The 25599-nt window shown below is 39.3% G+C and overlaps 1 protein-coding gene across 2 annotated transcripts in view; it reads left to right on the forward strand.

Annotated features, from left to right (window-relative positions):
* Positions 1–22794, forward strand: part of PRPSAP1 (phosphoribosyl pyrophosphate synthetase associated protein 1) — a 28216-nt gene extending 5422 nt beyond the window's left edge. For both annotated transcript variants that reach the window (XM_083355400.1, XM_083355399.1), the window contains 9 exons: positions 180–232; positions 3613–3679; positions 4609–4781; positions 7066–7181; positions 8382–8437; positions 9610–9755; positions 12625–12695; positions 15720–15866; positions 17880–22794. In XM_083355400.1, coding sequence (XP_083211526.1) covers positions 180–232; positions 3613–3679; positions 4609–4781; positions 7066–7181; positions 8382–8437; positions 9610–9755; positions 12625–12695; positions 15720–15866; positions 17880–18038 — 988 coding nt within the window. In that variant the 3' untranslated portion in view covers positions 18039–22794. The remainder of the gene's footprint in view (positions 1–179; positions 233–3612; positions 3680–4608; positions 4782–7065; positions 7182–8381; positions 8438–9609; positions 9756–12624; positions 12696–15719; positions 15867–17879) is intronic.
* The last annotated feature ends 2805 nt before the right edge of the window (positions 22795–25599 follow it).

Here is a 25599-nt window from a genome sequence, read left to right on the forward strand (position 1 = left end):
TTGCTGGAAAAGAGGTGCCTTGATTTGATTCAGTTTTGCATTTCTAATGTTCACAAAGTAGAATTAAGGTTTAATTTTTGTACACAGGTGAGCTTTACTGTTCTAATAATTGCACAGTGAACAGTTTCGTATTAAAGCTATTGTGCAGAATCTAAATCTTGAAAATACTTCTCTTTTAGGCGTCTTGGTGCTGAACTTGGAAAATCTGTGGTGTACCAAGAAACCAATGGAGGTATGTCAGCAGAATAAAAAATATGTGAGATAGAAGCTGGATACAATCAGATAAACAATTAAAAATGCCACGGCATATGCAAGCAGTCTTTGTTACATTTAGAAAGTCACAAAAAGAAAAGCTACTTGACCAGACCAATCTAGTGTACATGAGTAATAGAATAATGCAATAAAAAAATAAAGGTTAAAAGTTAAAGATGGCAAGCATGGTGAAGCTCATTCTCCCTTGCCAAAAGCCTGGGTGAAGAACCAGATTTTCATGGTGCTTCTGAATAATAGTAGAGTGGGGGGGGCATCCAAATCTCAAGGGAAATCTAGTTCCCAAGAACAGCTATTGCTGTAGAAAAAGCATGTTTCTAGGATCCCAACAGATGGCATTATTTAAACAGACAAATCTGGAGTATGCCAGTCGGATGGCAAATATTTATTTTATTTATTTTTATTTTTATTACATTTATATCCCGCCCTTCTCCGAAGACTCAGGGCGGCTTACAAGCTTAGCAGTAGCCTTCATTCTATGTATATGCCTGCTTGTTAGGGCTTTCACACACACACCAAGCGGCATTATTACAAAGTCAGCTTAATTGCCGCCAACAATCTGGGTCCTCATTTTACCTACCTTGGAAGGCTGAGTCAACCTTGAGCCTGGTGGGACTCGAACCTGCACTAATTGCAGGCAGCTGGTGTTACTTAAGGAGGCATCAGCCCACTGCTCCACCAAGGCTCTGGTGAGAGACAGGCAGTCCTGCAAGTAATCAGGTCTTGTGCAATGTAGGACTTTATAGGTAACAACTAGCACCTTGAATCACACCCGGAAGCAAACCAGAAATCAGTGCAGCTCATAAAGCAGAAGTGTTAACGTGGGTATACAGAGGCATGTCCATGACTGCTCATACTGCCACATTCTGGACTAGTTGAACTTTCCAGGTGCAATTCAAGGCCAGCCCCATGTTCAGCACAATGGACTACTCAAACCATGAGGTGATTAGGTCATGGGTGATAGGGAGCTCCAATCTAGGGAATACCAGAACCCCATGGGCCAGAAAGAATTGGCCACAGCTAGCACCTGCTCTTCAAGCAAGAACTGCAAATCCAAGAAGCCTCCCAGATTATGTGCCATCCTTCAAGAAGTAAGTGCTACTCCATCCAAGATCAAAGATGGAGTATCCCCAGATCTGAGGGGCCTAAAGACTCATAGATACAGTAGGTATAAGCAAAACATACGAAAAATAATCAATGTGTTTGAAGCCTAAAGATAGTTTCTGCTCTTGATCCTATTGTTTTCTGATTTTAAGATGGCCGGTGAGATTAGTTGATTTTTGGTTACCTTGTTTCTTCCACAACATTTTGGAACATTTCTATATTTCTTATATCTATGACTGGGTAACTGTTGAACTAGATTCATTTGTGTGTGGTGGGCTTCTTATGCTGTGTTTATTCTTGTAAAAACTAACATAATAGGCTTTATGGTGCATTTCTTTAAAAAAAAATACCAAGTGTTTATCCTCTCTTTTTCTAAGGATTCAAAGTTGTGTTCTTTTTATCTATGCAACAATCTTATAAGTAGACCTGAGAATTAATGGATTTCATAACTGAGTGCAGATAGGAATGTGTCTGTACAGTCCTGGACTGGAACATGATTTTTCCTACATCTGAGTTGCTATACACTTAACAACCACAATTGGGACAGGCAACTCCATCATTGAGCAACATGGTTGTTAAATTGAACATCATTTGCTGACAATGAACTTACAACCTCGCTTCTACTGTGGTTGTTAAGCCAATCACCCACAGTCATTAAGTGAGACATCAAGTGAATGTGACTTGCAATTTTATTGCCAGCTTCTGTGTGTTGGAAGTTAGTTGTGTAGCATGCAAATAGTGATCATGTGACCGCAGGAACACTGAAAAGGTTGCAAATGTGAGGATCAGCCATAAAATTCTTTCGGCAAGGACCTAACTTTCAACCATTGCTAAACAGAGTAATTGTTAAGCAAGGTCTTCCTATATCTACTACCAGTATTTTAGATTTGAGCTAGCTGTATCAAAAATTTTAAATGAAAGGGCTGTGCAGAGCTCTAAATTTGAAGGGCAAACTGTGATTTGGAATGGGCACCCAGCACCCATGTTTACAATTGCATCTTTTCTTGGTCTTGTGCCCAGCTGCAGAAGCATGACAAGTATATGATGATGTTACTGTTGCTTATAAAAGTTGATAAATTGAGGAGAGATCTATATAGGGATTTTAAAAAACCATGAAAACTTTCATCACTGCACCTGGAAGCAATGACGTATATGTCGTCTAAATAATGGGTGCTGGTTTCCTTTGAGAAGCTGCTTGATAAATTATATATTTCTCTCCTGCAATAATGGGAAGCCTTGTCAGAAGAATTATGATTGTGATAAATCTTCTGCTCAAAAGTCCTTTTATATAAGATGAGGATTTATTTATTACGATTATTTACATTAGAACATTAGTACATTAGAACCTGCAGGAGCTCAAAATGGTATACTCAGCATTCCAACCCTCCATTCCTTTTCTCTGCAATAGCCATTTGGAGTGGATGGAATTTGGACAGAAACTCATCCATTGCTAAGAGTGGACTTGAATCTGGCTTTCCCAAACTCTGGTTCAACACGTTAACTATACACTGTTAGTTTTCAGAAGGGGAGTCTATAGTACAACTTCCAAAGCAGCTAGAAAGCGGTGGAGAATACCTGGAACTAAGGATAGGCAGGCAGAAATGGCTTGGCAAAGTGAACAAGATTTATTCACCTCAGCAAATATTTGTGGTGTAAAAACCTTTGTCCTAAACTTTAACATATAACAGATTTCTTTTAAGATTCAAATGCCATTCATTTCAGTAGGATGTGTTTTATTTTCATTAGATTAGGAGATGTTTGTAATGGATTCTTTTTTAATCCCATCCCGCCCATGTACTTCAGTGCTGCTGTTAGTATTTTAAAGATACCATTAGACCAGGGGTGTCAAACTCAATTTCATTGAGGGCCGTATCAGCATTGCGGTTGCCCTCAGGGGGCCAGGTGGGGTATGGCCAGGGTGGGCGTGGCCTACTGGGTGGGCGTGGCTAGAGTGCGTATGGCCTACTGGGTGGGCGTGGCCAGCTCTACATCATTCGCATCAAGGGTGCCTATGGGGGCCTGGGCAGGAGTGGGACAGATCTGGGGGTCTCTGGCAGAAGGAGGGTCTCTGGGCCAGGGCCAAGGCAGTGGGGGCCGTTCCCTCACTGTTTCCAGGATGGTTTCGCGGGCCACATGAAACCACTTCACGGGCCGGATCTGGCCCCCGGGCCTTGTGTTTGACATGTCTGCATTAGACAGTCTTGGAAAAATTGTTTAATTATCTGCGTTTCTCTACAGAAACGAGAGTTGAAATTAAAGAGTCAGTCCGAGGACAAGATATATTCATTATTCAGACAATTCCCAGGTGAGAGTTTTGTACATTGTCCTTGAACTGTGAAGGTTAAAATGTACTTTCTTGGATAAATGAACTGTCCTGTTGAATTTATTGATTCTGTATGAAATTTCTCCTAGCGACAAATGCAAATGCTTTTCTCCTAACCCTACTACAGTTTATCCTTGTTGCTAATGAGTACTGCAATGTTAATCATCGTGCTAATTAAGTTCTTCATCATTGTAGACTACGACAGCTTAGTCTGACAATGAGAGATGTCACTTAAAAAAAACACAAAAGAAACTTTTAAAATAAATTAAAACCAGTCGCAGGAACAGGGAGGATATGTCCAGGAGCATTTAGTGACTGTTAGAACTAAATGGTCTATCTCTGTCCTGGAATAACATCTTAGTTCAAATGTACAAGTTAAGTGTATAGATTAATTAATTGTATAGAAAATGCTGTGTTCTAGAACGTGGATGTCCATTGCAAAAGATTGTTAATGATTTACAAACTAATTTTTCTAAATTGCTTACCTAACTGCACTCATTTTTATACGGGAATTTCTTTAGGTTTCCACAGAACCCCAGGTTTCTTGTATACATAGCTGGGAAAATGTCAAGTTAAGATAAAAAAGCTGACTACTTTGTTACGGTTATTAAATGATTTTTTTTAAAAAAGATGGTATTTGTATTGATAATAGCTGAATTCACATCCTATACTGAATAATAACTTAGGGGTATTTATTTCATATTGGTACTATATATATTGGTACTATATATATATATATGACCCCAGATACTGTGATTTGTAATCTGTGCCTTAATTTTATGAATGAATTACTTCAGCAAACCACAATGTAATGTAAAGCGTAACCTAACAATTTATTTTGTCTTGGCAAAAGCTGATATTGTAGCATGGTGAACACAGGGATAACTGATTTGTATTTTATATCTTTTCAGAGATGTGAACACTGCAGTAATGGAACTGTTGATTATGGCTTATGCACTGAAAACATCCTGTGCCAAAACCATCACAGGTGTAATTCCCTATTTCCCTTATAGCAAACAAAGCAAAATGAGGAAGAGAGGATCGATAGTCTGTAAACTCCTTGCTTCCATGCTGGCTAAAGCAGGTAAATGGGCTAATTAGAGGCAATATTGATTTAAGCAATTCATCTAAGCAATGTTTGATCTGTCCCCAAAGATGGTGACAAGAATAACTGATTTTGTAGAGCAGTGGTGTCAAACCTATGGCACGGGTGCCAGAGGCGGCACTCAGAGCCCTCTCTGTGGGCAGCCGCGCCATGCCCCAGAGGTGGCAACTGTCCCTCTTCAAACAGCCACCTGCTAATTCGCCGAGGTCCCACGTGGCTGAATGCATCCCAGCACGGCTGGTTTCCCTCCCCCTCATTCTGTACCTCCTGGACCCACTGCATTACCTCCTCAGCTGTTGGCCAACTATTCATCTTGGAGACGGCTTCTTTGAACTGCTGGTGACGGCCTGCGGAGCCCCAGAGTGCACCTGTCGAGGGGCTGGCAGGCTGTGGCTACTGATGGACACCGTTGGCCCCCATGTGCTCGCTGGCCTCTGTGTGTGGGGGCCGATGGTGTCAGAAATCAGCTGCCCCAGCCCTTGCCTTGCCCCATGGCAATGGCACCCCCACCCTGCCTCGCCTCACCCCACAGGATGAGTCTCCTGCCTATCACCCCACCAGCCAGAGACCTCCCGCAACCCTGCTCACCCCCCACAGGTGTCCCACCCCACGAGCAACATTGAGGTGGCCACACCCACCCAATCTTCCATGACCACCACAGCCACACCCACCCAGTGGGCCACACCTACCTGGCACCCAGCGATAAGTGGGTTTTGGGTTGCAATTTGGGCACTCAATCTCTAAAAGGTTCGCCACCACTGTTGCAGAGTTTTGCCTTCTACTATAACCCAGGGTGTCAAACTTGCAACATCACATGACATGTCACAATGTATCACAACTTTTTTGCCATTGCCGGCAATGGGGTGGGCACGGTTTCGTTATGATGCATCTGGCCTGCGGGTTGGCAGTTTGACACCCCTGCACTATAAGAAACCTTTCTGCAAAAAGATATCAGAACAATTATTAAAAAGAAAACATGTTTAGAATCACTCATACTGATTTCTGAAAGAGACTCCATAGTTATGAACTCACTAGTAAGTGAGGATTAGAAGTTTCTATCACAGATTCCAAGATTCTGTGTTTTACCCCTAATCAATCTCTCTCTCTTTCCCCCTCCCTCCCTCCCCCCCTGTGTGTGTGTGTGTGTGTGTGTGTGTGTGTGTAGCATATGGCAAATCTTTGTATTAAATAACTTACAGGTCTGTAATTTTTCCTTCCTTCCTTTATGCCCTGCTCTGATATTTCCTATATTTGTGTGTAAGAAAGGCAGGGGCACAAAATAGTTCAGCTCTTCCTTTTTTATCAATAATGCAAAAAGCTACAGGTGGTCATTCCATCAGTATATCATAAGAAAAATATCCTCCAAATAGAGGTAGTCCTCAACTTACAACAATGACTGTTTGAAGTTACAACAGTACTGAACAAACGACTTATGGCGATTTTTCACACTTGCAACCATTGCACATTTCATGGTCACATGATCAAAATTTAGACATTTGGCAACTGACTCATTTTTATGATGGTTGCAGTGTATTGGGGTCATCTGATCACCTTTTGTAACCTTCTGACAAAGTCAGTGGAGAAACCAGATTCACTTAACAACCGTGTTACTGACTTAACAACTGCAATCGTTCACTTAACAATTTGGAAAAAAGGGTCACAAAATGAGGCAAAACTTACTTAAGAAATGTTTCATTTAGCAACAGAAACTTTGGGCTCAGTTATGGTTGTAAGGTGAGGACTACCTGTAACCACAAATAATTGAACTGGAGCTATTTCATTTCTTAATGACTTCACCAATGTTAAGAAGCTTCCTTGATACTAAGGCCATTATACCACTTTCTTTTAATCTGAAAAAGTTTTAATTATGCTTTGTTTGCTTCTTAGAGTAAGAATCTTTCCTGAAACAGTGAATAATGTGTTTTCATGTTATAACAAACTCCCCAGGAATGCATGTTATGATTATAGAATCTTCAATAACTAAATTTTTAAAGGAAGAGACTGGACAAACATTTGTCTGAAATGGTAAAGGGTTTCCTGCCTGGGCAGGGGTTTGGACTAGAAGACCTCCAAGGTCCCTTCCAACTTTGTTGTTGTTATTACATGTGATTTTAAACATTAAAATGAGATTTCCTGCCTTTTGATTCAAGTCCATCCTAATAGCAAGCATGTTAGTTTATTCCAGCTTGAATAATTAGATATCAATCTGTAATTGTTGAAAGTTGTCTATATATATAATGTTTTATATTTGTTTGGTTTTTAGGTTTAAGCCACATCATCACTATGGACCTTCATCAAAAAGAAATACAGGGTTTTTTTAGCTTTCCTGTTGATAACTTGAGAGCATCTCCTTTCTTGCTTCAGTATATACAGGAAGAGGTATAAAATGGTTTTGATCTTTAATAGTCATAAACTTTATTCTGTTAGAAGATGATGTTCTCATCTGTATTATCTCATACCTAACTGTAGCAGTTCAAATAATGAAAAAAAAACTTTTTGAATGCTGAGTATTATTACATCAGCTCCCAGGTGTAGGTTATAGTCATTCACACATCCATCCTATCAAGGTGTGCAGATTTTGCAATTACCCTTGTTTTCTAGTTGTGTCTAGAGCAGGGGTCTTCAAACTTGGCCCTTTTGTGACTTGTGGACTTCAACTCCCAGAATTCCTCATCCAGCGTGCCTGGTTGAGGAATTCTGGGAGTTGAAGTTCACAAGTCATAAAAGGGCCAAGTTTGAAGACCCCTGGTCTAGAGCATATGAGAGACACAGCCCCATTGAAGATCCAGGAAAAAATTAGGCACACACAGAAATCACTTTCAATCAAGCACTGAGGCACGTCAGGTTCTGATGGAATAAATGGAGACCTAATGATTCAAAATGGAAACAAAACCTTACTGATTAAACATACATTTGCTTTCCCACACACACTCATTTCCATTACCAACATCCTTCTCAGCTAGGCTGCCAGGCATTAGCTAGATAGACTAAAACTGTCAGATCTGGCTCCAGGACCCTTTTATCCCACAAAGCTCTTGCTTTATTGATTTACAAGTATGGTAACTCTCAGTGGGATGGGGGAATCTGTAGGTTAAAACCCCAACCTCCCTTATCTGTCTTCTGGTATCTCTGTGTGTATGTATTTATACATGTATATATTTATTAAATTTATTTGACACCCATCTCGCAGTTCAGATGATTCTAAGTGGTATCATTTCTCTGATCCTTAATAATTTGGTTTGTTCTTACCTACCTCCAGAAGGGATCTTTTTGACAAGAGTCCTGGTTCTTGTCCTCTTTGTGTACATGCCTGCTTCATTTTACCATGACGGCATCTTCAGCCTGGTCTCACATTCTCACACAAGCTAGCCTCATGTTCTCCGAGTATAATGGGTAATCCTCCCTTACAGTTAAATAAAACGGAACTGTAATTATTTTATAGTAGTCTGTTCAGAACCTATTTAAAGGCTACTGAGTATGGTAGTCCTTAAATGATTTTTCCCCAGTCACATAATGACAAATAATTACTTGTAAAAAGAATTAATTTCAGAACGTCAAAACCTTTTCTCCTTTTTTTAGATTCCTGATTATAGGAATGCAGTTATAGTAGCAAAGAGTCCTGATGCCGCTAAGAGGTATTTATTTTGCTATGAATATAGGTACTCCTTGACTTACGACCGTAATTGAGCCCAAAATTATGGTTGTAAATCATGATGGTCATTAAGCAGGTCACCATATGACCATGCCAATTTTACAACCTGTTTTGCAGCAGTTGTTAAGCAAATGCATTGGTTGATGAATGTATATTATCCAATTAGCATTTTTTTTGCTGAAAATGAAAGTAAATGCCAGAAACCACTGAAAATTGTGATCATGTGACTGTGGGACCCTGCAAACAGTCGGAAATGTGAGTCTGTTGCCAAGTGCCCCCAATGTGGTCACATGACCACAGAGGAGTGTGCAGCTGTTAAAGTTCCAAAACTGGGTTGTAAGTACCTTTTGAGGTACTTAAGTGACTGTTGTTAAGCAGTCTACCTGTATTACAGAAATGCTTATCTGCAAAATTCCTCCCAGTAGGGCCCTACAGAGATTAAAATTTGAAGAGCAAAATGCAATTCAGAACACATTGTACAATCTCTGGAAAGGATGCAAGTATTCCTGAGAATCACCATGTATGCACTCACATTGTCAAATTATATTTTTCCCTTTAGATTGGATATATGCACAAACATAGAAGATGGTTTTCACTTGGTGGCTTCCAACTTTTAGGGTATCTTTCTCCAATTAATGCCCCTCAAAATGGATCCCTGCTAAGTGGAATTAAATGAATATATGCACTGAACCTCTTTCAGGTTGAGAGTTTTTAATTAAGCTCACCAAATTAAAAGCTTAGATTATCTTTTATGCATAGGTCAGAAGGCTAAATAACGGCTAATAAAAGTTCCTGGGAAGTCAAATGAGACATTCTTCACAAATTAAAATACAGATCTCTTTTGTGCATCCATGAATGCTTGAAAGAACTTTGGGGGTGATTGTGGCATTGTGCTCAGAAAGTATTTTTTCAAATAATCTCTATTTAATAGGAAAAAACACGCTTAATGGGGAAAAAAAATCGAAGGGCCAAAAAAGCAAAGCACTATTTTGCTAAAAGCATGATTTTGCTTTTCATCAATAATTGATGAAAAAGCATGCACGGCTCCTTTCTGAGGCTTCATGTTGTTTGAAGAAGGAATAAGTGAATTTATGTTTAGAGCTTCTCAGAGAGAAAGCCTTGCCTTGAAGTGATGCTTGGTTTTTACTTATGCAGGGCCCAGTCTTACGCTGAGCGATTGCGGCTAGGCTTGGCAGTTATCCATGGAGAGGCTCAGTGTACAGAGCAAGACATGGATGATGGACGGCACTCTCCTCCAACAGTAAAAAATACTACGGTGTGCACTGGACTGGAGCTACCCTGTATGTTGTTACATTTTTCTATATTTGTACGTAGTAGCTTGTCAAGATCCAATGTTGAATTATGCATCAATCTGAAATCTGTTACATTTGACTAAACGGTCAAGTTGTCAAATATAGAGTTTGTCTGTTTTTTCACTATTTTTTACTCTGCATGTTGAAAATGTGGGCTTATATGATTAGACATATATAAGTATAGAAATAGCACATTGAGAAGTAGGGTTCTAATAACATTTATTGCTTCTTTTTGGTTTATGCATGAAAAAAATGTCTACAGTGGAATCCTTTATAAAATCGGTGAGCATTGATTCCACTCTAATACACCCCGAAACAATTTTTGCCTCAGAAAAGAGTAGGACAAAGAACATAGGATTCAAAGTTAAAATTGCATACAGTTTTGAAACAGAATTCTCTAATTTGTGGACCCTTTTGAATCTGGGGCCATTCATACCTTTTGTTATATACTTAATGGTATGGGAAAATACTTCATTATATCTGTATTAGGATTCCCTTCCTGTGGAATAACCTGATCCCTCAAATGAGAGCATCTCCCTATCTCCCTCTTATAATTTTGGCAACTACTAAAAATAGCCTAATTGAAAATAATAATAATACCCATCCCCCAGTGAGGCACTACCTTGACGTGGTTGTGGGGCTTGTGTACTCTGAGGAAATGAGAGCTATGCCAGAGGTTCAACCATACTGGACAGGTCTCATCAGAGGAGTCAAACAAAGAGTGTCTTTCCCATAAAAAATATGGTGAGGCGTAAATTTCAGAAAGCCATACCGGCTCGGATGTCACTCGGGTTAACAAGGTCCGTGCCAAATGTTGGAGTTCCTGGATATCTGGTGAAAAAATGGGCTACAGGACTCAGGACTGTTGGCTGAGCAACCAGGGCCAGCAGCTGCACAACTACTGAAAGAAAAGGTGTTTACCCATCACAAATACACAGTGATTGAAAACAAAGAAATAATGATCTGTTATTACAGATCAAGTCCAACAGAAGAGGATATCTAAAACAAATGCACCAGTTCTGGAAAGAACAACATCCAGAATCAGAAATAACAGAACAGAGACTAGCAGATCAACACCTGTTTATAATACGAAATAAAGTATTCACAGAAACAGAATTGGACGAACTGCAAAGGTTCACCCAGGGCAAAGAAATCAAAGCCTTACCAGAAGTAAATCAGAATGTAGAGGCCAATCAGGGAGAGTTGGCAGTGAATACACAACTGTATAGCCAAGATATTGCAATGGAGTTTGGCTTGGACAAATGTGCCACACTTACTGTCAAACAAGGAAAAATAGTGAAAACTGAAGGAATCAAGATGCCCCACGAAAATAACGTTAAGAGTCTGGATGAGGAAGATTACTACAAATACTTGTGTATCCTTCAAGCTGACAACATCAAGCACACTGAAGTCAAGAAAAAGATTAGAGGTGAATACATCAAGAGAGTGAAGAAGATCTTAAAGTCCAAACTCAGTGGAGGAAATACCATGAAGGCAATCAACACCTGGGCAATTCCAGTCATTAGATACACAGCTGGAATAGTGGATTGGACTCAAGCAGAACTAAAAGCAATGGATAGGAAGACCAGAAAAATAATGACAATGAATCATGCCCTTCATCCATGCAGTGACATTGATAGACTCTATCTACCAAGGCAAATAGGTGGGCGTGGAATGCTGCAAGTACATCAGATGGTTGAAGAAGAAAAAATGGCTTTGGAAGAATATCTGAAAGACAATGATGAAGATGCACTGAAATTAGTATATCAGGAAGGCTTACTGACTACTGGAGAGACCAAACTGGCCTACAAGAAAGACCAAATGAACAGAATAGAGGCGTGGGAAGACAAAGCACTACATGGCCAGTACATTAAAAAAATAACTGGGAAAGCAGATAATAACAAGACCTGGCAATGGCTAAGAGCAGGAAAATTGAAGAAAGAGACCTTGGGACTAATTCTGGCTGCACAAGACCAAGCCTTAAGGACAAATGCATACTAAGTCAAAATTGAGAAGACAGCAACAGACAGTATGTGCTGCCTATGCAAAGGAGCTGAAGAAACAGTGGACCACCTGGTAAGCTGCTGCAAGAAGATTGCACAGACTGACTACAAGCAGCAGCATGACAAAGTAGCAACAATGGTGCATTCGAAGATCTGCAAGAAATATAATTTGCCTGTAAGCCAGAACTGTGCTTAGATTGTAAGCCGCCCTGAGTCTACGGAGAAGGGCGAGATATAAATGGGATTAAAATAAAAAAATAAAATAAAATAGAGAAAGTCATAGAAAATGATAAAATTAAACTGCTCTGGGACTCAGAATTCAGGTAGACAAAAATGCCAAATCCAGTCTGAACATCTGGCTGACTGTGCGATTAATCATCATCATCATCACCACATTTGGGGTGGTACAATATCAGCTATTTTACTATATGCCTGGATTATTTTGTCTGATTTTTTTTAACACTTAGCAGTGATCACAAGTCTGTGTGGCTGATTCCAACTGTTTTATTTCAGCTTTTGGTTTTATTTTTTTTAAATGTTAGACTGGTGAACTAATACTCAGGGCCTTTGGGGTTTAAAATGAAAAGGTATTTATCTCATGTAGGGAGCTTGTAATATATTATCTACATAAGTGTGCAGTTACATTAATTCACATATAATTGGTTCTGTATTGGTTATAATCCAATTAAATCTGATTGTAATCAGAAAGGAAATAATTAAAGATATCTCTTTAGTGATGCAGAATGAACACTACTGCAAAACACTATGCAATACATTAATTTACAAAGCAAATAAGAACATGTATACATACTGTACAATAAATTATGGTTTTGGGATTTTTTTTCTTCCTATAGTGATGATGGCCAAAGAGAAACCACCTATAACAGTAGTTGGAGATGTTGGAGGTAGAATTGCCATAATTGTGGTAAGGAATGAAAAGGCCAAAGAATGAATGGGAACATCTTCAGCTGAACTCAGCTTAATTATTTATATCTGAATATAGCTGGGATTTTAGTTCTGGGCTCAAAGCCAATATTGATTATGCTGACACTTTTAAACAGTCAGCAATATCCTTTTCCACTTTCGCTGTGCTTAATTAAATACAGATGTTCTACATCATCCACACTATCCTGTTTGTAATAGGACATAGTATTGGTTTCTGAAATCTGTATGTTTTGATAAATGTGCCAACAAAACAGTTCTAAAGGGTTATCAGTATACAATCTTCTGAGGGATAGCTAAATGTCTATGGAGATTCTCAGTCATCCAGGTCATGGTTGTCCCAAAGATGCTTTTTCACGAGGCAACTGGACTTTCTGGTTTTTCTTTGAAGATGTTTCACTTCTCATCCAAGATGCTTCTTCAGCTCTGACTGGATGGTGGAGAATGGAAGAATTTATATTCCTTGCTGACAGCTGGTCATTTGCATTCTTTTAGAGAGTCGTTGAGGCCATTTCCTGGTTTATCTGTGTCCTCAGGGTCACCTGAGTAGTGCAAATATGTGTGGAGCCTTCTTGACTGCAGAATGTTTTCTGCCCTGGGTCCTTCGCCTGTTGAAGATGAGTCTGAGTTGTCTGCATTTCAGACTGAAGTGGAAATGGTTCCTGTCTAGTTGCCTCCTGAAAAAGCACCTTTGGGACAATCATGAGCTGGATGACTGAGAATCTCCATAGGCATTTAGCTATGCACATTGGGATGAACACTCTTCAAATGGTGCAGAAATATGAACGGATTTCCAGAAAACAGTGCAGACTACAGAAACCATTTTCTGTAAAGAATGCAAATGACCAGCTGTCTGCAAGGAATATAAATCCTTCCATTCCCCACCATCCAGTCAGAACTGAAGAAGCGTTTTGGATGAGAAGCAAAACGCCTTCAAAGAAAAACAAAGTCCAGTTGCCTTCTGAAAAAGCACCTTTGGGACTATTCTGAGGGAATGACTGAAAGGTTTGACCTTAAGTCTTAGTAAGGTTACATAATACTCTATATTACTGTAGCAAGTTTCAGGAGGATAGCTTTTAATCTCTTCTTTAAGTATAATAGGAATTTGGGCCTGTTGTTTCATTATGTTACCAAATTCAGTGGTACTGTAGCTACCGTATTTTCCGGCGTATAAGACGACTGGGCGTATAAGACGACCCCCTACATTTCCTGTTAAATTATAGGGTTTGGGCTATACTCGCCGTATAAGACTACCCCTCTTCCAACGCACACCAAATAAAAATTAAAAAACATCAGATTTGATTTTAATATGGTAATTTTAATTCAAATGTTTATGACATGCAGGTACTTAGTAGGAAAACTGTCACTTATAAACATAAGGCTGTTTGTCATTAAACATGTAAACATAAAACAGTGCAAGTGGATTAAACATAATAAGAAGAAGAAGTTGGAAGGGACCTTGGAGGTCATCTAGTCCAACCCCCTGCTAAGGCAGGAAACCCTATACCATTTCAGACAAATGGCTGTCCAGTCTCTTCTTAAAAACTTCCAGTGTTGGAGCATTCACCACTTCTGGAGACAGGTTGTTCCACTGGTTAATTGTTCTAACTGTCAGGAAGTTTCTCCTTAGTTATAGGTTGCTTCTCTCCTTGACTAGTTTCCATCCATTGCTTCTTGTCCTGCTTTCAGGTGCTTTGGAGAATAGCTTGGCTCCCTCTTCTTTGTGGCAGCCCCTGAGATATTGGATCACTGCTATCATGTCACCCCTCACCCTTCTCTTCATTCAACTACACATACCCAATTCCAGCAACCGTTTCCTATTTTCCTAATTCACTTTTTCACTTTTCCTAATTCACTCTAAAGCTTTCCCTGCGCAGAGCCTTAAGTAACACCAGCTGCCTGCAATTAGTGCAGGTTCTTATCCCACCAGGCTCAAGGTTGAGTCAGCCTTCCATCCTTCCGAGGTAGGTAAAATGAGGACTCAGATTGTTGGGAGCAATAAGCTGACTTTGTAATAATGCTGCTTGTGGGGGGGGGTGAAAGCTGTAATAAGCAGGCATATACATAGAATGAAGGCTATTGCTAAGCACATTGATTTGTGCTTTAAATTGTAAGCCGCCCTGAGTCTTCGGAGAAGGGTGGGATATAAATGGGATTTTAAAAAAAAAGACCAAATGGGAGATCCGCTCCAGGTTTTCCAGCCAGCCCGCCTAGTTCCTGAGTCAAATGTGTCCTTAGAGCTGCTCTGGCTATGGCATTCCCCACCTGCCTTTCAAGTTGCTCTTGCATTCCCCACCTGCCTACAGCTGCTCTTCAACTTTAGATGGAAAGACACCCAGACCCCAGCCTGTAAAAAATCACAGACTGCAGCTTCTACTCCAATTGGTCCCGCTTTCCCTGTGCAGACTAAATGGAAGATCCGCTCCAGGTTTTCCAGTCAGCCCTGTCCCTAAAGTTTCAGCACTGGGCGTATAAGACGACCCCTGACTTTTGAGAAGATTTTCATGGGTTAAAAAGTTGTCTTATACGCTGGAAACTACGGTAAATCTGGTGTTCTGACAGTAGGTATGTCAGTTGATAGAACCCTGTGTAAGAGTTGCTCACAATATGAAGGCGCAATGAAACATGGTAACCTTTTCTGAAGATATTACAGAGAATCCAGGTGGTCTAGGTAGAACATAGTGTATCTCTAAGCTTGGGCAGCTATTTTGTAAATCTAACCTTGAGAGAGAGATAACTAATAATGCAGTCAAAATTAAATTTATTTATTTTTAAACAGACTTTCAGATATTTTTGGTGAGAAGTTATTACATTAAGATGCAATCCTATATTGTGCTGATAGAAAAACATTTGTGGATGAAAAATGGATATATTATCATTAGGCAGATACTTTCAATTCTTCAGATATATTTGAATTTACATAAGTGCTAATAAAGCATTTGAGGCAAGAGCATAGCTCCTTTTATCCTTTTTCCAGAATTTAATTGTATTACGATTTTCTTCTTAGGATGACATAATTGATGATGTTGAAAGCTTTGTAGCAGCTGCTGAAATCCTGAAAGAGCGTGGCGCTTACAAGATCTTTATCATGGCCACTCATGGTCTCTTGTCTGCTGATGCCCCACGTCTAATTGAAGAGTCCTCAATTGATGAGGCAAGTTTCTACAGGCAATGGATTAATAACTCGAATGTCTTTTTTTCCCCAAAACAAACAACAAAAAACAAAACTAGAACAAGAAAAAAATCCCCAAAATCAAAGAACATATTTTGGGGGGGAAATCTAGTTGAGTATGTCCATGAATGTATGTATATATAATACACAAGTAAGTTCATGCAAAGCATTTGAAAGAGGTAAAACCTTTTCATGCAACTACTTCAGTTCAGTTCAGTGCTCCCAATTGTCTCTGCCTGTAGGTATATGCCTAGCTACTTTACTTTGCTGGCAGTTTTAGTGAAAGTGTTATTTGCAGCTTTATTTTGAGCCTCTTGTCTAAAGAGTTCTGGTTTTGAAATAGTTATTAGCAGTTAGCACAGACATGTCAAACACAAGGCCTGGGGGCCAGATCCGGCCCGCGAAGTGGTTTCATGTGGCCCGCGAAGCCATCCTGGAAACAGTGAGGGAACGGCCCCCACTGCCTTGGCCCTGGCCCAGAGACCCTCCTCCTGCCAGAGACCCTCAGATCTGTCCCACTCCTGCCCAGGACCCCATAGGCACCCTTGATGCCAACGATGTAGAGCTGGCCATGCCCACCCAGTAGGCCATACGCACTCTAGCCATGCCCACCCAGTAGGCCATGCCCACCCTGGCCACACCCACCTGGCCCCGAGGGCAACCGCAATGCTGATGCGGCCCTCAATGAAATTGAGTTTGACACCCCTGAGTTAGCAGATATAAATGTGTAGAGGAGACTCTACTGTGTGTATAGAAAGCCCAAGGAGAAATTCTAACTGTTTAGTTTCCACTTGCATGCACCTCTTTCTACCCTTTTTAACCAGTGGCAGAGATCAGGCTTTCTTAAGTTAAAGGGATAAGTTGAAATTGAAAACTAAATGTCATTAGTCTGTCATTTCAGAAAAAGTAATAGTTGAAAACAAAATGTTCAGACAGGAGACCTCCTAAGGCTTGTTTTTTTTCCTTTTAAAAGATATGCCTTCTTTGTGCCTTAAGGTCCCTGCTTTTCTCCTTTTCAGCACAGTTTGTTCTCCATGTAGCCATAATTCAGTGCGGAATATTTGCAGACCATGGAAACAAAGGGCTCTGTTTTGGTGCCTTCCTGTCCAAATAATCTGTCCTTTCTGATCTGCGTATAATTTTCCTCACGTAAAGAAAAGTTGTGCCTCCCAGTTGTTTTTCTGAATTAATGGTGGAGGGGAAAAAGAAGAAGTGGTTGCCAGTGGCAGCAATCAGATGCATTTCTTCAAGTAGGAAATACAACAGAGCAGTACAGAGGGTGTATAGTGATGCATTGTGCCTACCAGCTTTAAGATTATGTAGACATAAAACTACATGTCAGATGTTGTAGACAATTATAGAGTTGACAGAGAATGTTAGCCCTGTAAAAATAATGCCATGCTGCTATACTAAGGTGCCACCAATCAAGCAGAGGGGACTATAATTACCACTCTTGGGTCAGACAAGTTTGTTCCCTTTTCAAGGAAATACATATGAAGAAGGTTTTTTTAAGTCATTTCATAAGCCACATCATAAATAAACATGCATGCATTAAATCCATCCAAATCTAACTTGCATAGTGGCCCAATCTGTATCAGGACTATCATTTCTATGAGGATGTCATATCAAATTCTTGAGTTGTAAACTGTGTATTTTACTTCTGTTTGCACCAGTGACAACACCACTGTTGATCCAATTAATAGATTTGCTTTCTCTTATTCTATCCAAAAGAAATTCATTTTTAATTTTCTATGTCTTACAGTAATTCTGTTAACTACGTTTCAAACTATGCCAAGGGACATCACAAATACTTAAAATTTAGTTATAATTCCTTTTTACATGATGAAATCTTACATATATAAATAGTCTGTTTCCCAATGATAATTCCAAAGAGCTCCTAGCTTGATTGTTTTCTTAGATAATATTTTTCATGGATTGGTTCTAAATAGATATTTCAACCATGTTTTCTGATTCTCTTTTATTGTACTTGGATAGGTTGTGGTCACCAATACAGTTCCTCATGAAGTACAAAAACTGCAGTGTCCCAAGATAAAGACTGTGGATATCAGCCTGATCCTGTCTGAAGCTATCCGCCGAATCCACAATGGGGAGTCTATGGCTTACCTCTTCCGCAATATTACTATGGATGATTAAATTGATTTTTTCTCATTCTGCCATCAGTTTCCTCAAAGAGAAGGGAAAATAATATGTATATGAGCAAGAGTGCCATAAAGTTAATAGTGTATTTTTTAAACTGTTATAACAGGGCTGAGTATTTTGAGCTGAGGATCACTAATCCCGCATGGAGACTGGATCAGGGTACAGATAGGCATTGGAATATATTGTTAAACTCTGTATGATACTAGTTGTGGCTTTTTGCTCTTGTTATATCTTGTATATCGTGAGAGGCAATTGGGGGATGAGCTTAAAGGCGCACTGAGATTTTCTCTACATGCATATCCTCAAATCACAAGAAAGTATATTTTTCTTGCCATCTTTGGAGCCATTTTTAACATCATGGTAGCAGCAAGGTTTTCTTTTGTGAAATGATTTCAAATGATTCATTTCCATCAACAATAACATAGTATGATGCTATCTGGTTCTAAACTTGAGGTAAAAAGTTATATGTGCTACCTCTTTTTCGTTACAGAGAATGTTGTAATCCTGAACTAGCTGCTTGAAAGAGAAGCATAGCAATTCTATATATAATGGTTACTACAGTGTGTTCTAAAAGGTATAGTTCAATGGGATTTGTATTCTGTGTTTGTGTATATAACACCAGATGGGATATTTTAGTTAGAAAATATAGAGAACTCAGTGCAAGCCTATTTTGTGCCATTTCACCTAGTGAAATGAACTCTGATTTTTAGAGTACTAAGTTAGCAACCACACTCAGCATTTTAACACTAGGGTCTTTGCTGGGATGATGGAGCCTGTTTTCCATGCAGTGATTCTTGAGCATTTTATTAGACATTAACTTCTGGCTTGGAAGTGAAAGTATCTTTCCTTCCAAAGGAAAAAAAAAGTTTACTTTTTTATTCTCTGGTATGTGTTCCTAGAATATCAGAATTTCATCACTTGAATTTTGTCCACTCCAGAGGTCTCTTCTCTGTTGGAATTTGCTTAATTAATTCCTGCATATCTTCAAAGCTTCAGTATAGAAAACTAGATCTTAATGTTATATCTATTGCAAGTCATTTGAATTAAGACTGAATTGCCTATAGTAGCGAAAGAGCATTATGTTTTCCCTTTTCCACAGAATAGATCTTGAATTTGCTAAAATATAAGAGCTTTCTTTTTTTTCTTCAGAAAAGTTCATGAAGCCGTCCATTCTTAATGCTATTTTATTTCAGCTTCTATTTTGTTTCAAAAAGTCTAAATCATACTTAACTGCATAAGCCAACAACTCAAACCTGCTGTTGCAGTAGAATGGGTGTAAGAGGTGGGATTGAGAAAAATGCTACCCATAGTGCAGAGAAGCCTAAACCAGACCAAATTTTATGCAGTTTCCTTAATCTACCATATAGTTTTTTGGGATTGGCTCATTTTGCTTCTTTCGGGATTTATTGGTTTCTTTATCTGCTCCAATATCCTGTAAATTGGAGACTCACTTAAATTGGAGACATTGTATTGGAACTGTTCCCCCCTCTCTCATTATTTTGCATATGGAGCAAAAACACACATGCTTTCCTATTATTCCTTATCTTGCTGCTCTTCTAGCCATTCTGATTCATTTTGGCCTCTTCAACTTGCCTCTTTTTTAATTTGCTATTATCTGTCTTTTCTGTTTAGCAAATTTTCCTTTTGACCAGTGCTCTTTGGCAGATCACTACAAAAAATGCCAAAAATAGGGATCTGGATCCCGTATGTAATGATTAAAATAGTGGGAAGACTTGCCTTCAAGAAATTCTTGATGCACTTTTGCATCTTTTCTCATTAATATTGTTATTATATAAAAAATCTAAAAAGTATACATACAATCATTTTTTTTCTCATAGCCCAGATGCTTCATTTGCTCAAACAGCTCTTCATACCTCAACCTCTTAGATAAAACATTTCTCAGTCATATTGACCATATTGAAGTCATGTTTTCACAGAATTTTTAGAAGTATTTAATACCAGGCAGGGTATAAATCAACTTTGTTATCTCATTAATATTGTTATTAATTATCCCATTATTGTAATGTCTTAACAGTGTTAATCACTTAATGGTATTACAGCATCTTATATATTTTTGTCCAAGTCTTCATGATCATGGAACTATTGTTCATTGCTGTATTGTGTATTGTTCTCATATTCCTGCTTTAAAAGTAGAGAAAGAAAAAGATGCTTCTTTGCTATAGCCAACCTAATCCCCAAACATGGGTAAATGTGAATCTTAAGAGCATCTAATTCACTAATTATATCAAAAGCACAGCCATAGCAATGGTCAACACTTCATAATAGAATGTTACCCCAGCTTCACAAGCAATATATGCTGGCACAACTAATTAAGTGCCTTAACTGTGGGATGGTGATTCTAATTCACATCAGTGATTTTCTGAAGAGATGTGACATAATCTTCCAGACAGATTAACCAAAAACAACTCACGTTCTCTCAGGCGGTCTCGCTGTATGACGTATCAAAAATATAGGCAAGATTTCATTGCATTCTTTCTTCATTTACTATTGTGAAACGGGAACTATCCTTAATTTCCCTTACATCACCTCCCCATAAAAGTATATTTAAATATCTTTCAGTTCATATTCAGAGACAAAGAAGACTCTGAAGTCCAAGAAGGGTCTTGGCTGCTCAGCAAACCAATCTCTTTGTTTACATATACCAGCTTACAACTTAGCTACCTTTTTACGTATCTCTCTTGAATGCAAAGATATGTAAATCTGGACCTGGGGACATCTTGTTCTTATTTCAGTCTGATAACAAATCAGAGTATTCTGAAGTAAAAAAGCAATATTGTGAGATAGTCTCATAAGTCATATATACTGACTGATTTAGAAAAGCCGTGTTTAATCCATTGTTATGGCTTGGTCTTAGGTTCAAAGTTCAAACACTTCTGATTTTAAGTTTCTACTTTTTAAGGGAAAACCGTATTGCCTGAACTGTAGGTGAAGTCCAAAAATGTGATTTCTAAGCAAATGGAGATTTATGCTGCATATTTATTACCAGTTTTATAACAACCAGAGCCATCCATTTATAGCTGAGTAAAACTGAAGATATATGCAAATACTGCAGCATTAAAATGATATTTGGGGTTTTGATCTGCTTGAAGCAAATTGTTAGGGTCATTAAGTTCAGGTCTTGGTTTCTAGAACAAGAAGGATGACTGATTAGGATTAAAGTGTAACATAAGTCAGGCATGGCATTTATCTTTTGTGAGATAGTATAAATATATCCTTATTAAGCACAGAAATCTATTTGCTTTTAAACTGGTGGGATTTTTTTTATTTTGTGGTCTTAAATAAAGATGAATAAGGAATGCCTCTCCTGTTAATACCACCCTGAATTCATGGGAAGATTCTGTCTCTTATTAAGCTATCTTTTGAACCAATTCTTTTGTTAGTTCATGGCTTTTTTAAGAAGCTTGCTTTTACATGTTATAATTCTCCCATTGTATTGGAGACCTCAATCTCTTTAGAGCAACCAAATGATTTTATCTTTCCTGGTATATCCTTCCTAACATTTTATTATCCTCAAAATTTGAGTGCAAGATCCTACTTTAAATGGATACCAGACCTGCAGTGGCAAGGCTTGAGATAAGGTTTGGATTGTAATCTAGCTAGTGGTCTGATAATGACAATTTTATAAGGCAAGGGTTCCTTGGCTTTTTAATCAGATATTTAAAATACCTTTATTCAAATTCACTACTAGATCTTTAGTAGTACAAATATTTCCTCTCCTTCATACTTCTGTCTTGTTTTTGTTCTGCACTTCATATCAGTATAAAGGGAGGAGGAAGAGCATAATTAAATTAGTAGCTAATTAAACTCCTTTAAGCTGAGGTTGTAGGTCAAGGTGAAATAAATTGTGAATTTGCTTTCTGAAATACTCTGACTCATGGAAGAATTATGGACAACACAATGTGAAATACTAGGGAGCAAAACCATTGGGCTTCTGAAAAATTAAATATTAAGATGGACCATTACATTTTAATTACCATTAAAGTAACTATAATTGGTAACTTTCCAAAACAACAAAAAGAGTAATACTCTTGAGTATTATGCTCATTTTCCCAAGTGTAAGATACTGAGTTTAGAAAACCCAGTGCTTCAGTAATGCAAGTGCTAAATTGAAGGAAAACATGGAGATGTACATGTAAGAGATTCATAGCTAACAAGTGCATGCTAAAGTACAATTTAGATCTAACACAATGCGAGAATGCCCATTATGGGCTGCATGTATTCAATTCAAAGGAAAATTTAAAAATAGGTCACATAGAAATGCTCTAAAATGAAAGCTGAAATTTTCTATCTAGTACAGTGCCCGCTGTCTTTACAGAAGTAGATGCAATTGAACTAACCTGTTTCACGTAATGCTAGCTCTTACACCTTTTTCTTTAGTACCACTTCTCCACTTAAATCTGAATTTTGAAGAAATATTCCTTTGACTTCTTTGGGTGCATCATTGTAGTTCTAAAAGTACTTTCATAAATGAAGAGGAGATGTTGTATTCAGAATAATTTTGAAATGCTTAACCACTGAGAAGTGATTTCGTGTTTTTGAAGCCCGCTGCTGACGCAGTGGATAATATAAAAGGCTACTGCTATGTCCACATGTCCAGTTATTAGGGATCTGATAGACATTTTTATGAAACCAGCACATACCTATCCTAATTATTGCAGCTTGTTCTCAATTTTACGTGATTGCTGCTAGAAGCCTCAAACCTTCTAATTATCTTCTAATAAATATATATATATAAGCATTTTGTCTTTTCACTTTTGAAATGAACATACAAGTAGGGCAGCACAGCACCATGTAGTATTTTTATGATTTCAAACACTTTTGTACATTGAGAGGAGGAACCAAATCCTTTTAGCCCACATACTTTCATGACCTACCTTAGAGTTTCAATTCAAATGGTTAGGCAAGTGTCTTCTCTTGAATTTTCTACCCTTTCCAGTATCTGAGCTAGTGCAGTTACATAATGTTGAACGTAATATTAAATGAGATCCCCCTCTTTAAATGGTCAAATTGATTAATTGCTTTATCTGTCACCTTACCAAAAGAACACTGAGGACAACTTGCAGTTTAAAACAGTGACTGGGAAATTCAAAGTAAAAAAAGCTAAAAACAGTTAAAACATGAATATTAAAGGGACCAGTAAAGGCCTGGCAAAAAGATGCATTTTTACAGGTTTACTAAGAATATGGAACAACATAAAGCAATTTCCATGAGTCCATGTGTGATGCAGAAGAAAAACCTTTCCCACGTGCCTGATAGCAAGATTTTGTGACCAATGTGGATTATTGTCTGAAAGGCCTTCTCCAGATCTTACATCAGGTTTTTAATGGGAGCTAATCTTATCAGCTGTATAGCTTTAACCCCTTTAAATTGTCATGGATAACATTGATAATAATTTGGAACTTCCAATCAACCAGAGAACGGGCTACAGAATCTATCCCAGATATGTCCTTTGGTACAACTTTTGTATATCCCAGAGAATATTGGAGCTGGGAAGACTAAAAGAGGCTTATAAATTGCTTATTCTAATATGAATGGCTAAGGTCAAAAGTTACTGGTGGTTACTCATGTATTTAAGAATTCATTTTTACCCTCAGCTGGGGTACCTCTTAGAGATCGTTTTTATCCATGTCTTTAAGAAGTCAGTGCAGCCCTGGGTCTTGGGTTGTGTGCCCTCTTCCCTCTCATACACTGATGCTGTTTACAACTTTACCAAGGCAAGGGTAAAGTGTGAACAAGATACTTGAGTCTGGATCTGTGTTCCATTTGATATGGTGTGCTGCCATCTGCAGGACACATGGGAATCCTGGTGTTTACATGCTGTTTTAAGCATAGAGTTTCACGGAATCGGATAATTAATGTCTCAAACAGGGTAGAGGGGCAGAGTGAAGCAGGAAGGACTGATCCATAATGAAGAAACTCCACTCTTGGTTTTGTCAGATGGGAATATCAGTGCTGGTCATAGGTTCAGTTCTGTCCTCCAGTAATATTCGGAAATAGCCTATCGCCAGGGAGCCAGAAGAGAGTAGCAAAATGATGCCTCTTCTCTCAAGTAATAAAAACAGGTTTGTTTGTTTTTTAAAAATGGACATGGGAAGTCCCTTGGTAGCAGAACCAGTGGGAAAACTTCAATGCACCCAGGGATGACTAAATAGCAATAAAGTGCCATAACCCAGGTCTCTTTCCTGAAGAACCCCGTCTGAAGCAGGGGCTAGCAAAGTCCTACAATATGCAGACAGATGCCTCTATGGAAAACAGGCCTGTGGTCCCAGCAGTTAGAAAGGTGGGGTATTTATTTATTTATTTTATTTATTTTAATTCCATTTATATCCCTCCCTTCTCCGAAGACTCAGGGCGGCTTACAAGCTTAGCAGTAGCCTTCATTCTATGTATGCCCACAGCAGCCTAAAATGACCAGTTGATGCTGGGCAGATGTCACTCCCAACTGTACCCGCAACCACATCATTGATGGAAGCTTTCCATATCACGTCAGGAGAAAAGAAGAGAAGTTAAAGATAACTATAGACTGCCTCAGCTAGGGGCTGAGGATCGAAACAAAGGCAACATGGTAGCAAATAATGACTGGGGATATTCCTTCTGCAGTTGGAGGGAGGAGGCTATAAAATATCTTTGATTGACTTTAGCCTTAGGATCGCTCTACAGCAGCGGTCCTCCACCTTTCCAGCTTTGCAGACCGCTGGGGGGAGGGAGAGGGCTGAGAGGATGTTGTTTTATGCAAGCGGCAGGTGCGCGCGCTCACACGCGCAGCATTTACACAGGCGGCGGGGACTCTCGCACGCGTGAAGCTCCCTTTGCGCCCGCCGTTCACAAAAACGGAGCTTCACGCACACGCGCGCGAGTGCCCGCCGCTCGCGCAAATGAAGCTGCGCGCCCGCGCTCACCACTTTGCGCGGCCCGGGGAGGTTGAGGGGACCCCTGATTTAGAGCAGGGGGTCTTCAAACTTGGCCCTTTTATGACTTGTGGACTTCAACTCCCAGAATTCCTCAGCCAGCTGGCTGAGGAATTCTGGGAGTTGAAGTCCACAAGTCATAAAAGGGCCAAGTTTGAAGACCCCTGATTTAGAGGAAGGCCAGGCCTAGCCTCGTAACTCAAAGAGATTTCATCCGCTCGTGTACAGCACTTTAAACATCGTTCTGGCGGGGAAAATAACATTCGTTTCTCATATATTAGATATATCATATTCTTTATATTTCAATGTTAACTGCGAGCGACTGCGTTCAAATTTAAGATTCTCCGTTGAATCTTTTTTCTCAGTAACGACTGCTGCCGTGACAGGGAAAACTGAACGCGAAGCTCACACCGCTCGCTTTTAACGTTTTCAAATTCCCCGTCGGGCCTTCTTCGCGCCTTGGGCCGAAAGGCACTACGTAGGTCTCGCGGCGCCGCCCTTCGTGAAACGTAACGCGTGACCTTCCCAGAGTTGCCTAGCAACCGCGAACGCCCTGACCTGCATCAATCAGCGGGCGAAGGAGTAAACAAAAAGCACATGGGCAGCTACGGCGGCGAATCCCCGAG

Source organism: Vipera ursinii (genome assembly GCF_947247035.1).
Source record: "Vipera ursinii genome assembly, chromosome: 2".
NCBI classification, from domain to species: Eukaryota; Metazoa; Chordata; class Lepidosauria; order Squamata; family Viperidae; genus Vipera; species Vipera ursinii.